General features: G+C 50.9%; 1 protein-coding gene across 1 annotated transcript in view; it reads left to right on the forward strand.

The window, feature by feature from the left end:
- Nucleotides 1–15,065, forward strand: part of ALDH4A1 (aldehyde dehydrogenase 4 family member A1) — a 44,194-nt gene that overhangs the window by 12,183 nt on the left and 16,946 nt on the right. The window contains exons 3-11 of the mRNA XM_077456323.1: nt 1,038–1,130; nt 1,894–1,941; nt 3,320–3,475; nt 3,587–3,736; nt 4,114–4,188; nt 7,975–8,162; nt 10,292–10,365; nt 13,396–13,592; nt 14,031–14,078. Coding sequence (XP_077312449.1) covers nt 1,038–1,130; nt 1,894–1,941; nt 3,320–3,475; nt 3,587–3,736; nt 4,114–4,188; nt 7,975–8,162; nt 10,292–10,365; nt 13,396–13,592; nt 14,031–14,078 — 1,029 coding nt within the window. The remainder of the gene's footprint in view (nt 1–1,037; nt 1,131–1,893; nt 1,942–3,319; nt 3,476–3,586; nt 3,737–4,113; nt 4,189–7,974; nt 8,163–10,291; nt 10,366–13,395; nt 13,593–14,030; nt 14,079–15,065) is intronic.

Consider the following 15,065-nt stretch of genomic DNA (forward strand, 5'->3'; position numbering starts at 1 on the left):
GGGGCTCTCAGTGATCTTTGTAACCTAAAGTGACCCTTTTCTATTTCTACACTTTATCTAAAAATTGTCTTTATGGCCCCGCAAAGGTGCTTCCATTAACCAGGAATCAGTGGATGGGGGCATTTATCAGGGATCAGTGGATTGGGGCATTTATCAGGGGTCATTGGATGGGGGCATTACTCGGGGGTCATTGGATGGGGGCATTACTCGGGGGTCATTGGATGGGGGTCAATGGATGGGGGCATTGATCTGAGGTCAGTAGATGTGGGCATTTATCAGAAGTCAGTAGATGGGGGCATTTATCAGAGATCAGTGGATTGGGGCATTACTAAGGGGTCAGTGGATGGGGTTATTGGTCTGAGGTCAGTGGATGGGGGCATTTATCAGAGATCAGTGGATGGGCGCATTTGTCTGAGGTCAGTGGATGGGGGCATTTGTCAGAGATCAGTGGATGGGGGCATTTGTCAGAGATCAGTGGATGGGGGCATTTGTCTGAGGTCAGTGGATGGGGGCATTTGTCTGAGGTCAGTGGATGGGGGCATTTGTCTGAGGTCAGTGGATGGGGGCATTTGTCTGAGGTCAGTGGATGGGGGCATTTGTCTGAGGTCAGTGGATGGGGGCATTTGTCTGAGGTCAGTAGATGGGGGCATTTGTCTGAGGTCAGTGGATGGGGGCATTTGTCTGAGGTCAGTGGATGGGGGCATTTGTCTGAGGTCAGTGGATGGGGGCATTTGTCTGAGGTCAGTGGATGGGGGCATTTGTCTGAGGTCAGTAGATGGGGGCATTTGTCTGAGGTCAGTGGATGGGGGCATTTGTCTGAGGTCAGTAGATGGGGGCATTTGTCTGAGGTCAGTGGATGGGGGCATTTGTCTGAGGTCAGTAGATGGGGGCATTTGTTTGAGGTCAGTGGATGGGGGCATTTGTCTGAGGTCAGTGGATGGGGGCATTTGTCTGAGGTCAGTGGATGGGGGCATTACTAAGGGGGGCATTGAGAAGTCGCGGTCTGGCGTGCTCACCTAACTATTGTTCTGTGCCAGGCACTACATGAACTTAAAGAGAAGACGGAGGAAATCCCGTGTGTGGTTGGAGGAGAAGCGGTGTGGACGAAAGATATCAGATATCAGGTTTCGGTGAGATTGATTTCTTTTAATCTTCTTGATTTTCAAAGTGCGATTCTCATGCGATTCTCATGTGATTCTCATGTGATTCTCATGTGATTCTGTGCCTCCCCCACATAGACCGTTCCAATCATTTGAATGGGCTGCCCTACGTGCAGCTCCCACAGAGGTGCTGAGCTCCGTCCATGCATTGTGTGGAGGGGGGGTAATAATCCCGACATATGGAGGTGCTGAGCTCCGTCCATGCATTGTGTGGAGGGGGGGTAATAATCCTGACATACGGAGGTGCTGAGCTCCGTCCATGCATTGTGTGGAGGGGGGGGGGTAATAATCCCGACATACGGAGGTGCTGAGCTCCGTCCATGCATTGTGTGGAGGGGGGGGGGGGGTAATAATCCTGACATACGGAGGTGCTGAGCTCCGTCCATGCATTGTATGGAGGGGGGGTAATAATCCCGACATATGGAGGTGCTGAGCTCCGTCCATGCATTGTATGGAGGGGGGGTAATAATCCCGACATACGGAGGTGCTGATCTCCGTCCATGCATTGTGTGGAGGGGGGGTAATAATCCCGACATACGGAGGTGCTGATCTCCGTCCATGCATTGTGTGGTGGGGGGGTAATAATCCCGACATACGGAGGTGCTGATCTCCGTCCATGCATTGTGTGGAGGGGGGGTAATAATCCCGACATACGGAGGTGGGTGTGGTGTGGGGTTTGCACAATGAGACTTTTTTGGACACTTATCTCTGATGTTCTGTTATTTCATTTCAGCCCTTTAATCATTCACACAAAGTGGCCAAATACTGCTATGCAGACAAGGTAAGGATCCGCACTTCCCTCCGCTGTGCTCTACTTTGCAAAGATTTCAAATGTTCCCTCAAAATGTTTAATTTCACACAGATGTCCATTGGTGGTCAGGAGGACCAATGCCCCCCCCCCCCTTACATTGGTGGTCAGCAGGACCAATGCCTCCTTTACATTGGTGGTCAGTAGGACCAATGCCCTTTACATTGGTGGTCAGCAGGACCAATGCCCCCTTACATTGGTGGTCAGCAGGACCAATGCCCCCTTACATTGGTGGTCAGCAGGACCAATGCCCCCTTACATTGGTGGTCAGCAGGACCAATGCCCCCTTACATTGGTGGTCAGCAGGACCAATGCCCCCTTACATTGGTGGTCAGCAGGACCAATGCCCCCTTACATTGGTGGTCAGCAGGACCAATGCCCCCTTACATTGGTGGTCAGCAGGACCAATGCCCCCTTACATTGGTGGTCAGCAGGACCAATGCCCCCTTACATTGGTGGTCAGCAGGACCAATGCCCCCTTACATTGGTGGTCAGCAGGACCAATGCCCCCTTACATTGGTGGTCAGTAGGACCAATGCCCCCTTACATTGGTGGTCAGCAGGACCAATGCCCCCTTACATTGGTGGTCAGCAGGACCAATGCCCCCTTACATTGGTGGTCAGCAGGACCAATGCCCCCTTACATTGGTGGTCAGCAGGACCAATGCCCCCTTACATTGGTGGTCACTAGGATCAATGCCTCCTTTACATTGGTGGTCACTAGGATCAATGCCTCCTTTACATTGGTGGTCAGCAGGATCAATGCCTCCTTTACATTGGTGGTCAGCAGGACCAATGCCCCCTTACATTGGTGGTCAGCAGGACCAATGCCCCCTTACATTGGTGGTCAGCAGGACCAATGCCCCCTTACATTGGTGGTCAGCAGGACCAATGCCCCCTTACATTGGTGGTCAGCAGGACCAATTCCCCCTTACATTGGTGGTCAGCAGGACCAATGCCCCCTTACATTGGTGGTCAGTAGGACCAATGCCCCCTTACATTGGTGGTCAGTAGGACCAATGCCCCCTTACATTGGTGGTCAGTAGGACCAATGCCCCCTTACATTGGTGGTCAGTAGGACCAATGCAGAATATTGGAACTATATATAGAACATCCATCCCTGGAATTCTCATAGTATTTCTCTGTGCTCCAAATGTAACATTATTGCCCTCATTTCTACAGCTGTGGGGCAGATGTTGGCAGTCTATTAATATAAAAGTTATAATCCAGTGGCAGAGCTGTGTAGATATCAGGTCTGGATGGACAGGGGGAGCTCCTCCCTTCTCTGTGTATTTAGCGGCTCTCATTCTTCTCTAATGTACAAGTAATGAGAACCGGAATCTCCGTCGCAGGAACTCCTCACCAAGGCCATCGATGGTGCTTTGTCCGCCCGCAAGGAGTGGGACCTGAAGCCGCCCGAGGACCGCGCACAGATTTTCTTTAAAGCCGCCGACCTTCTGAGCGGCCCCCGGAGGGCGGAGGTTCTGGCCAAGACCATGATTGGACAGGTGAGGCACCCCGACGATGAGTGGACCCCGCCCACTCTCTTCCCATCCAATGGCGGGCTCACAGCCCCCGGAAACGTCTGGATTTTATTATTATTTTTATTATTTTTATAGGGGAAAACCGCTATTCAGGCCGAAATAGACGCCGCCGCCGAGCTCATCGACTTTTTCCGATTCAACGCCAAGTATGCCTTGCAGCTGCAGCACGAGCAGCCAATCAGTGTGCCAATCAGTACCAACACTCTGGTGTACCGCGGCCTGGAGGTACCACGCCATGCAGAGGTCATAGGTCATGGGGGGGAGGGGACTAAAGGAATATAAGAAACACAATCAGAGTGCAGAATAGTAAAGCAGGTGGTGTTCACGCGTTTCATTCCATCGGGGAGGGGGCAATTGAAAAGTTTATGCTAGAAGTTGGGATTTGGGAGGGGAAGGGGGGATTTGTACTAGGTGGGATTTTTTTTCTTGGGAAGGGGGGGGGGGATTGCTCTAGTAGGAATGATTGGAGGGGGGGTATTTGTGGTGGGAGCAAAAATTTTGGGGAAATTTGAGGGGTAGAGGATTTGTGCTGGGGGGGGGGGGGGTTGAGCTGGGACGCTCTGTGCACTCATCTCATTGACTTCTGCTTTTCCCTCTGCCAGGGATTCATCGCTGCCGTCTCTCCTTTCAACTTTACTGCCATTGGGGGAAACTTGGCCGGGGCTCCAGCATTGATGGTAAGTGCGCATTTACTGTACTGTCCTCATTACAACAAGATCCTAATTAAAGCAAAACTCCAGGAAATGGTCTCCATCCATCTTCCCATCAACTCTGACCAGCTTCCCTGTCCCTGCTGAAGAAAACCATCCCCACCACATGATGCTGCCACCACCATGTCTCACGGTGGGGATGGTGTGTTCGGGGGATGGGCAGTGTTAGTTTTCCCCACACATAGCGTTTTGCTTTTAGGCCATAAAGTAGAATTTTGGTCTCCTCTGACCAGATCACCTTCTTCCACATGTTTGCTGCCCCCTCCCCCACATGGCTTCTCACAAACTACAAACAGGACTTCTTATGACTTTCTTTCTCCAATGTCTTTCTTCTTGTCACTCTTCCATAAAGGGCAGATTTGTGGAGAGACGACTAATAGTTGTCCTGTGGACAGATTCTCCCCCCTGAGCTGTGGATCTCTGCAGCTCCTCCAGAGTTACCATGGACCTCTTGGCTCTTCTCTGATGAATGCTCTCCTTGCCCGGCCCGGTCAGTTTAGGTGGACGGCCATGTCTTGGTAGGTTTGCAGTTGTGCCCATACTCTTTCCATTTTCCGATGATGGATTGAACAGAGCTCCGTGAGATGTTCAAAGCTTGGGAGATTTTATTATAACCCAACCCTGCTTTATACTTCTCCACAACTTCATCCCTGACCTGTCTGGTGGGTTCCTTGGCCTTCATGATGCTGTTTGTTCACTAAGGTTCTCTAACACACCTCTGAGGGCTTCACAGAACAGCTGTATTTATACGGAGATTAAATTACACACAGGTGGACTCTATTTACTAATTAGGTGACTTCTGAAGGCAATTGGTTCCACTAGATGTTAGTTAGGGGTATCAGAATAAAGGGGACGCCATACAAATGCCCCTCCCCCCACACTTTTCACATATTTATTTGTATCATTTTCCTCCCACTTCACAATTATGTGACACTTTGTGTTGGTCCATCACATAAAATCCCAATAAAATACATTTACTTTTTTGGTTGTGACATGAGAAAATGTGTGAAATTTCAAGGGGTATGAATACTTTTTCAAGGCACTGTAAGTCATACCTGTTTATCTGCAGTCTTCCCTTTTCTACATCCATTCAAAGTCCAGAATTTATAAAGCTGGTCTGAGAATTCAGGAAAAAAAAAAAAAAGGGGGGGGGGGGGGAGTCTGGGAGCTGATGTCACAATCCTCAGAGCTCAGTGAGAAGAGTTCTGAGAGCTGATTGGAGGGAAGGGACACACCCTCCTCCATGTAGCACACAGGAGCCGAGCTTGTCAATCACAGGCCGTGTGCTGGAGCTCCCCCCCCCTCACCTTTTATCTCTTGGAGCAGATGTGTGGTGTTGCCCTTCTTTGTTCACTGCATTTTTTTTGGAAAAGAGTCGGGGGGCTTCTTGCGTGCGCTCATAGACGAGCCCAAAACCCGGAGACCTCCTTTAGGTACGTCTGTGTGAACGCGCCCGCGGGCGCGGTTTTGGTGAATTCCTCCACCTTCGGAAAGTTGAATTCTGAAGATAGAAAAAAAAATAAAAATTCCATTCGCCTCTTCGCCTCGGATGTGAGGAGTAATTAGAGGACGTTGTTGTTGTAAAACATGCGGCCGCTAATCCCGGGAACCATCAGATCAAACGCCGCCGCGCTCAGACGTAATCCTCGCGGCTGGATGATCCCGAGACGATCCGCCATTCTTCTCACATATTTTAGCAGTGTTTCATCCGCAACGTGTTTTCAGGAGAGATAAAGAGAATTCTGAACTTTCTTCCGACGGGGAAGGATTGCCCCTCCCAGATAAGTAGGGGTTAGGAAGGCAGTGCACTTTGTGGGGGGAGGGGCGGGGGGGGTAATCGGGTTCAGGTGTTCTCTTTGAAGTCTCATGTCAGACACACAATAGGTGTTGGGGGTTATTAAACGCTTATTTGCAGGTGCGGTATTCTGCCGTAATGGAAGTCAGAAATGCAGCGAGATGATGGAGGAGCTGCCATTATCTGCCTGTCAGACGTCCTCTAATTACCATCCTCGGCGTGTCGGTGTGATCAACGCGTTTCATGTCATTGTAGAACATGACAGTGAGAGGAAGACTTCAATAAGAAGCCTCTTCTACAAAGATTTACTTCACAAAAGCTCATCTTGTCTAAACCGGGGCTTCTCAATTTCAGTCAGCTGCATACCACCGCATACGTCCCAACCGCCATCACCGTATACCTCCCAACCGCCATCACCGTATACCTCCCAACCGCCATCACCGTATACCTCCCAACCGCCATCACCGTATAACTCCCAACCGCCATCACCGTATACCTCCCAACCGCCATCACCGTATACCGCCCAACCGCCATCACCGTATACCGCCCAACCGCCATCACCGTATACCGCCCAACCGCCATCACCGTATACCGCCCAACCGCCATCACCGTATACCGCCCAACCGCCATCACCGTATACCGCCCAACCGCCATCACCGTATACCTCCCAACCGCCATCACCGTATACCTCCCAACCGCCATCACCGTATACCGCCCAACCGCCATCACCGTATACCGCCCAACCGCCATCACCGTATACCGCCCAACCGCCATCACCGTATACCGCCCAACCGCCATCACCGTATACCGCCCAACCGCCATCACCGTATACCTCCCAACCGCCATCACCGTATACCTCCCAACCGCCATCACCGTATACCTCCCAACCGCCATCACCGTATAACTCCCAACCGCCATCACCGTATACCTCCCAACCGCCATCACCGTATACCGCCCAACCGCCATCACCGTATACCTCCCAACCGCCATCACCGTATACCTCCCAACCGCCATCACCGTATACCTCCCAACCGCCATCACCGTATACCTCCCAACCGCCATCACCGTATACCGCCCAACCGCCATCACCGTATACCGCCCAACCGCCATCACCGTATACCTCCCAACCGCCATCACCGTATACCTCCCAACCGCCATCACCGTATAACGCCCAACCGCCATCACCGTATAACGCCCAACCGCCATCACCGTATAACGCCCAACCGCCATCACCGTATAACGCCCAACCGCCATCACCGTATAACGCCCAACCGCCATCACCGTATAACTCCCATCCGCCATCATCGTACAAGTCTGTCCCGTGTCACCATACAAGTCCTACCCCCCATCACCATCACCGTATAACTCCCATCCGCCATCACCGTATCCCTCCCAACCGCCATCACCCTATAACGCCCAACCGCCATCACGGATACCTCCCAACCAACATCACCGTATACCTCCCAACCGCCATCACCGTATACCTCCAAACCGCCATCACCGTATAACTTCCAACCACCATCACCGTATAACTCCCAACCGCCATCACCGTATAACTCCCAACCGCCATCACCGTATAACTCCCAACCGCCATCACCGTATAACTCCCAACCGCCATCACCGTATAACTCCCATCCGCCATCATCGTACAAGTCCGTCCCGTGTCACCATACAAGTCCTACCCCCCATCACCATACAAGTCTCAATCACCATCACCAAACAAGCCCTACCGTCATCGTACAAGTCCATCCCGCCGTCACCATACAAGGCCTACCCCCCGCCATTATCACATAACTCCCCATCTGCTATCACTACATAACTCCTATTATTATGCCTGGGAAATTCCTGAAACGTTGCACTCGCCCCCCCCCCCCCCTACAATGCGAGTTCCCCCAATAGCATGCACTTGCATAAAATTTGTAGTTTAACTAACCCGCTTGTGTATGGTCACTTGGCAGGGTAATGTGGTCCTGTGGAAGCCCAGCGATACGGCCATACTTGCCAGTTATGCGGTGTACAACGTCCTCCGTGAAGCCGGCCTACCGCCCAACATTATACAGTTTGTCCCGGCAGATGGCCCGGTCTTTGGAGATACCATCACCAGCTCAGAACATCTCAGCGGAATCAATTTCACAGGAAGCTTTCCGTAAGTTCCAGAGAAGTATGAAGATTTCCTCATGGGGGGGAGGGGTGCTGAGATGGTGAAGTAATCTACACTTCATTGTTTTGTGTTCTTATATTTGATAGGTCCATCACCTGAATATAAAACAAAGTATATCTAAAGCCTAAACTTTTTTTTTTTTTTTTTTTTGTAAGGAATGGTTAAAGCTGATGTTTAATATGCTTATTAATGGCCCTCCTGGGGTGGTGGGTGTCTGGAGGTGGGGGCATTCCTAGAAAAGCTGTATACAGACCACCCTAGGTAATGCCCATGTCACCCTGAGCCTCCATGATGGACAAAACTGAAATCCAACGAATGAAAGGGATAGGCTGGGGAGGAAAGTGCTAGAGCAGGGTTTCTCAACCAGGATTCCATGTAACTCCAGGGTTCCTCCAGAGGTTGCTAGGGGTTCCTGGAGCAATGAGAAACTTTAGCCTCTCAGATAAGTTCCCACTGACAACATTCATCATTCATCAAGTGTGAGGACCATTCTTCCCAATGACCACAAGTGTGAGGACCATTCTTCCCAATGACCACAAGTGTGAGGACCATTCTTCCCAATGACCACAAGTGTGAGGACCATTCTTCCCAATGACCACAAGTGTGAGGACCATTCTTCCCAATGACCACAAGTGTGAGGACCATTCTTCCCAATGACCACAAGTGTGAGGACCATTCTTCCCAATGACCACAAGTGTGAGGACCATTCTTCCCAATGACCACAAGTGTGAGGACCATTCTTCCCAATGACCACAAGTGTAAGGACCATTCTTCCCAATGACCACAAGTGTGAGGACCATTCTTCCCACTGACCACAAGTGTAAGGACCATTCTTCCCAATGACCACAAGTGTGAGGACCATTCTTCCCAATGACCACAAGTGTAAGGACCATTCTTCCCAATGACCACAAGTGTGAGGACCATTCTTCCCAATGACCACAAGTGTAAGGACCATTCTTCCCAATGACCACAAGTGTGAGGACCATTCTTCCCAATGACAACAAGTGCAAGGACCATTCTTCCCACTAACCACAAGTGTAAGGACCATTCTTCCCAATGACCACAAGTGTAAGGACCATTCTTCCCAATGACCACAAGTGTAAGGACCATTCTTCCCAATGACCACAAGTGTGAGGACCATTCTTCCCAATGACCACAAGTGTGAGGACCATTCTTCCCAATGACCACAAGTGTGAGGACCATTCTTCCCAATGACCACAAGTGTGAGGACCATTCTTCCCAATGACCACAAGTGTGAGGACCATTCTTCCCAATGACCACAAGTGTGAGGACCATTCTTCCCAATGACCACAAGTGTAAGGACCATTCTTCCCAATGACCACAAGTGTAAGGACCATTCTTCCCAATGACCACAAGTGTGAGGACCATTCTTCCCACTGACCACAAGTGTGAGGAGCATTCTTCCCAATGACCACAAGTGTGAGGAGCATTCTTCCCAATGACCACAAGTGTGAGGAGCATTCTTCCCAATGACCACAAGTGTGAGGACCATTCTTCCCAATGACCACAAGTGTGAGGACCATTCTTCCCAATGACCACAAGTGTGAGGACCATTCTTCCCAATGACCACAAGTGTAAGAACCATTCTTCCCAATGACCACAAGTGTAAGGACCATTCTTCCCACTGACCACAAGTGTAAGGACCATTCTTCCCAATGACCACAAGTGTGAGGACCATTCTTCCCAATGACCCCAAGTTTAAGGAGGCGTCTCATTGGGGAAATGTATCCTTCTGTTTCCATGCTGTCATCACAACAGGAAGTGGGAAGCAAATTCTCCAATTGAAGTAAATTCCCACTTAGTTGTCACCAGAGCAGGTGTCCCCATTGGAAGATCCCCCCTCCGTTCCTGTTCTGGGAGGTTTATCACTTCCAGTGACACCGATCACATGACATACAGAGAGGGGGAATCTCCCCAGCGGGGACACAGAAAGCAATAAAAACCTGACAGGAGTTCTAACCCTTTCATACTTTTAATCAAAAATAAAAATTGGCGTTGGATTCACCAACATTGATCGGCAAAGTGCTCTCTTCTGTAGATTATTATTTCTCTTCCTTTTCTATTCGGCAATAACTATTTTTTTTTATACCCAGAACCTTTAAGCGGCTTTGGAAACAAACTGCAGAGAATCTGGACCGATACCGGACCTTCCCCCGCCTGGCTGGAGGTGAGCGGCTCCGAGTTCAGACCCCCCCCCCCCCCCCCCAATTCCTTATTTTTCTTATGGTAGAACTTCTCTCCTAAATGACTCTTCTCTCCGTCTTCCACTCCAATCACTACAGGCGATATTAGGCAGGAGAGGAGTAGAGAATCTGGGGACTACCCCGGGCACCGCCACTGGCCAGTTTTCCAGTAGTGCTGCCCATTGGGCCCCCATATCTAAAGGAACCCGACCCGACCTGAACCATGTCTAAGGCAGCAACAGTCCTGAAGTGCCGGGACCTCGGGGTTCCTACAAGTCCCCATCTTAGTCTTCAGATCCTGAAGTCTTCTTATGTGGACGGAGGAATTCCAGGAATGGAGATTTTATACACAGCTACATTGTTCCAGCTTGGACCAACTATGTATATACCAGACCTGGAAGAGGAAAATCACTGTAGTAGACACCGCTACTACACTGCTACCACACTGCTACTACATCGCTACCACACTTATACTACACCTCTACCACAACTCTACCACACCGCTACTACACAGCTACCACACTAATACTACACTGCTACCACATCGCTACCACACTGCTACTACACCGCTACCACACTAATACTACATTGCTACTACATCGCTACCACACCTCTACCACACTGCTACTACACAGCTACCACACTGCTACTACACAGCTACCACACTAATACTACACTGCTACCACATCGCTACCACACTGCTACTACACCGCTACCACACTAATACTACATTGCTACTACATCGCTACCACACCTCTACCACACTGCTACCACATCGCTACCACACTGCTACTACACTAATACTACACCGCTACCACACTAATACTACACTGCTACTACATCGCTACCACACCTCTACCACACTGCTACTACACAGCTACCACACTGCTACTACACAGCTACCACATCGCTACCACACTGCTACTACACTAATACTACACCGCTACCACACTAATACTACACTGCTACTACATCGCTACCACACCTCTACCACACTGCTACCACACTGCTACCACATCGCTACCACATCGCTACCACACTGCTACTACACTAATACTACACCGCTACCACACTAATAGTACACTGCTACTACATCGCTACCACACCTCTACCACACTGCTACTAAACCTCTACCACACTGCTACCACACTAATACTACACGGCTACCACATAACTACCACACTGCTACTACACTAATACTACACCGCTACCATACCGCTACCACACAGCTACTGCATCGCTACCACACTAATACTACACTGCTACTACACTAATACTACACCGCTACCACACTGCTACTACATCGCTACCACACAGCTACCACACTGCTACTAAACCCCTACCACACTGCTACCACATCACTACCACACTGCTACTACACTTATACTACACAGCTACCACACTGCTACTAAATCGCTACCACACTGCTACCATACCTCTACCACACTGCTACCACACTGCTACTACACTGCTACTACACCGCTACCACACTGCTACTACACCACTAGTACACCACTACCACACTGCTACTACACCACCACAACACTGCAACAGCACTACCACACTGATACTACACCACTACTACTATACCACTACTACACTGCTACTACGCCATTACCACACTACTACTACAGCACTACCACACTACTACTACAGCACTACCACACTACTACTACAGCACTACCACACTACTACTACAGCACTACCACACTGCTACTACACCACCACCACACTGTTTCTACAGCAGTACCACACCGATACTACAGCACTACCACACCGATACTATAGCCCACCCCACACTGCTACTACAGCCCTTCCACACTGCTACTACAGCACTACTACACCAATATTGCACTACCACAACAGCACTACTACAACGCTACAACAGTGATCCTTACTAGTGTCTGGGTTCCAGGCCAAGTGGCTGCCCTGCTACATTGTGAACACAGGAGGTTTGCTCCTCAGCACGGGCGCCATTCAGAGAATGACTGCAAAGCGTTCTCGGAGTGGAGAAGGTGTAGAATTTGACATCCCCAACCCTTCTCTCCACCTCCTCCAATCAGAGGCGGCTTTCATTCAGAAACTACAAAGCCTTCTCTGAATGGCGGCCGTGCTGAGGAGCAAAACCTCCTGTGTTCACAATGTAGCAGGGCAGCCGCTCAGCCCAGGATCACTGTAGTAGCAGTGTAGTAGTGGTATGTACTACAGTCATTTCCAGCCTCTGGAGCAGCGTTTCTACAACCAGGAGTCCTCAGGGGTCCTGTGACAACACCCCCCGATGTTGGCGATCCATTTGTTGAAGGGGTTGTATCTCTCTGGATCACTTCCGGCAAAACAGAGAGCTGTGCTGGGCTGTCCCAGATGTCCTCAGCCCCCGATGACGTCGCGTCGGGCAGCCAGCACAGCTCTCAGTTTTGCCGGCAATGGTACAGAGAGGAGGAGAGAGCTGGGAGGAGGGGCGGACAGAGCTCCCTTCCGGTCTGGTATAGATTTTGAGGGGAACCCCCCCCCCCCCCCCAGGGCAACATTTAAAAGAAGAAACTGCGTGGGGCCCCCCTCGAAATCCATACCAAACCCTTATCCGAGTATGAAGCCCAGGAAAGGGGGGAGGGGGTAATAAGCAAGCGCCCCCCCCCCTCTTGAACCATAACAGGCCAAATGCTCTCAACATGGAGGAGGGGGTGTTTTGGGTCTGGAGGGGCTCCACCTCAAACCACCTTGTCCCCCAAGGCCTCTTCTCCCCCCAAGGCCTCCCCCCCCCCCCTAAAGGACCTGGTATGGATTGGGGGGGACCCCACGCCATTTTTTTTTTAATGGCAGAAATCCTTTTCTTTCTTTTCTTCCTGTTTTGCTTTAAAAAATGTTGAAGTTTTATTTTTATTTAGGGGGGGGGGAGGGGCTGGTCTAGCGCCGGCCCTGCGCAGATGTCATTATTTGGCTCCGCCCCTTACGATCGGTTGAAGCCTTGCAGTTAAAAACAAAAAAAAAGCAACACGTCCGTTCTTCCTCCACAGAATGCGGTGGGAAAAACTTCCATTTCGTGCACAAGTCAGCCGACGCCGAGAGCGCGGTGAACGGCGCCATCCGGTCGGCTTTCGAGTACAGCGGTCAGAAATGCTCGGCCTGCTCGCGGCTCTACGTTCCGGACTCTCTGTGGCCCCAGATCAAAGCCCGGCTGCTGGAGGAACACGCCAAGATCAAAGTGGGAAATGTGAGTGGAGATTTCCCCTCTCGTAAAAGGGGTCTCTTTTCCTTTTTTTTTTTTTTTTCGGGGGCTCAGCGGGAGTCTGATGGGATTAGAAGACGGCGTTAGGCCTCCGCTAATACCTGCTGAACCATCCGACTTCACTTATCCTGTCAAGCACTAGAAGAGAAAAAAAAAATAAAAAATTTAAATGAAAAAAATTGGAGAATCTGGGGAATGCGGTTCGGAATTTATTGTAAGTAGCCGTTAACCCGACGCATTAATTGAAAAGAAGTGTCCTTGTTCCCTGTCAGGTGGGAAGTGTAATTTTAGAAGCTGAAGGTTGTGCGAGGATTTAGCGGAGGCTTCTGATCCATGACATGCACTTAGGAGATTTGGGGGACATATTAATGAGCTGCACGGCGCTGATATCCTCTGATCTGCCTTCTCTGCTTTAATTCCCAGCCTGCCGATGACTTCAGCACCTTCACCTCGGCCGTTATTGATGAAAAGGCAAGTAGTGGGATTTTCTGTTTTAATCTGGATTACAGATGTCGGAGGGGAAAGTGACCGGCCATAGCTGCTAGAAAACCGGCACCCTTCCCCCGCTCTGCCGACCGTACCCACCCCCCCCCCCCCCGCCTTTCTACAGAAGGTCGGCCGGCAAGAGGATGACGGTTATTATTGTCACCAATTAACTGTCTGCTTCCTCCATATGCCGAGATAACAGTTGTGTCCAATGAGAATATTCCACTGATAGAAGCCGTCCTCTGATGACTTCTAGAAGAGAGGACGCCGCCATGTATAAAGGACGCCATTGCTGGAGGCATCCTATAAGAGAGGCCGACAATGAGGCCAACGCCCGCAACACCCGAAACGAGGCGACTCCACGAGTGTCTCCTTCCCCTCTTCTCTCTCTTCTCCCCATTCATGTTTTTCCTTCACTTTCCCCCTTCTTGTTCTCTCTCTCTCCCCCTCACCTCTCTCTCCCCCCTCGCTCCTCTCTCTCCCCCTCGCTCCTCTCTCCCCCCTCACCTCTCTCTCCCCCCCTCACCTCTCTCTCCCCCCTCGCTCCTCTCTCTCCCCCCCTCACCTCTCTCTCCCCCCTCGCTCCTCTCTCTCCCCCCTCCCTCCCTCTCTCCACTCACCTTTCTCTTTCTTTCCCTTCTCTCTCCCCCCTCCTCCTCTCACCCTTCTCCCTCTCTCTCTCTCCACCCCTCCTCCTCTTACCCTTCTCTCTCTCTCTCCCCCCCTCCTCCTCCTCTCACCCTTCTCTCTCCCCCCCTCCTCTCACCCTTCTCTCTCTCTCCCCCCTCCTCCTCCTCCTCTCTCCCCCCTCCTCCTCTCTCACTCTTCTCTCTCTCCCCCCCTCCTCTCCCCCTTCTCTCTCTCTCCCCCCTCCTCCTCCTCTCTCCCCCCTCCTCCTCTCTCACTCTTCTCTCTCTCCCCCCCCCTCCTCTCCCCCTTCTCTTTCTCTCTTTTTTTTCCCCTCCTTCTCCG

This window comes from Lithobates pipiens, unplaced genomic scaffold (genome assembly GCF_037356315.1).
Source record: "Lithobates pipiens isolate NorthernLeopardFrog02 unplaced genomic scaffold, aLitPip1_a1.2 Scaffold_27, whole genome shotgun sequence".
Taxonomy (NCBI): Eukaryota; Metazoa; Chordata; class Amphibia; order Anura; family Ranidae; genus Lithobates; species Lithobates pipiens.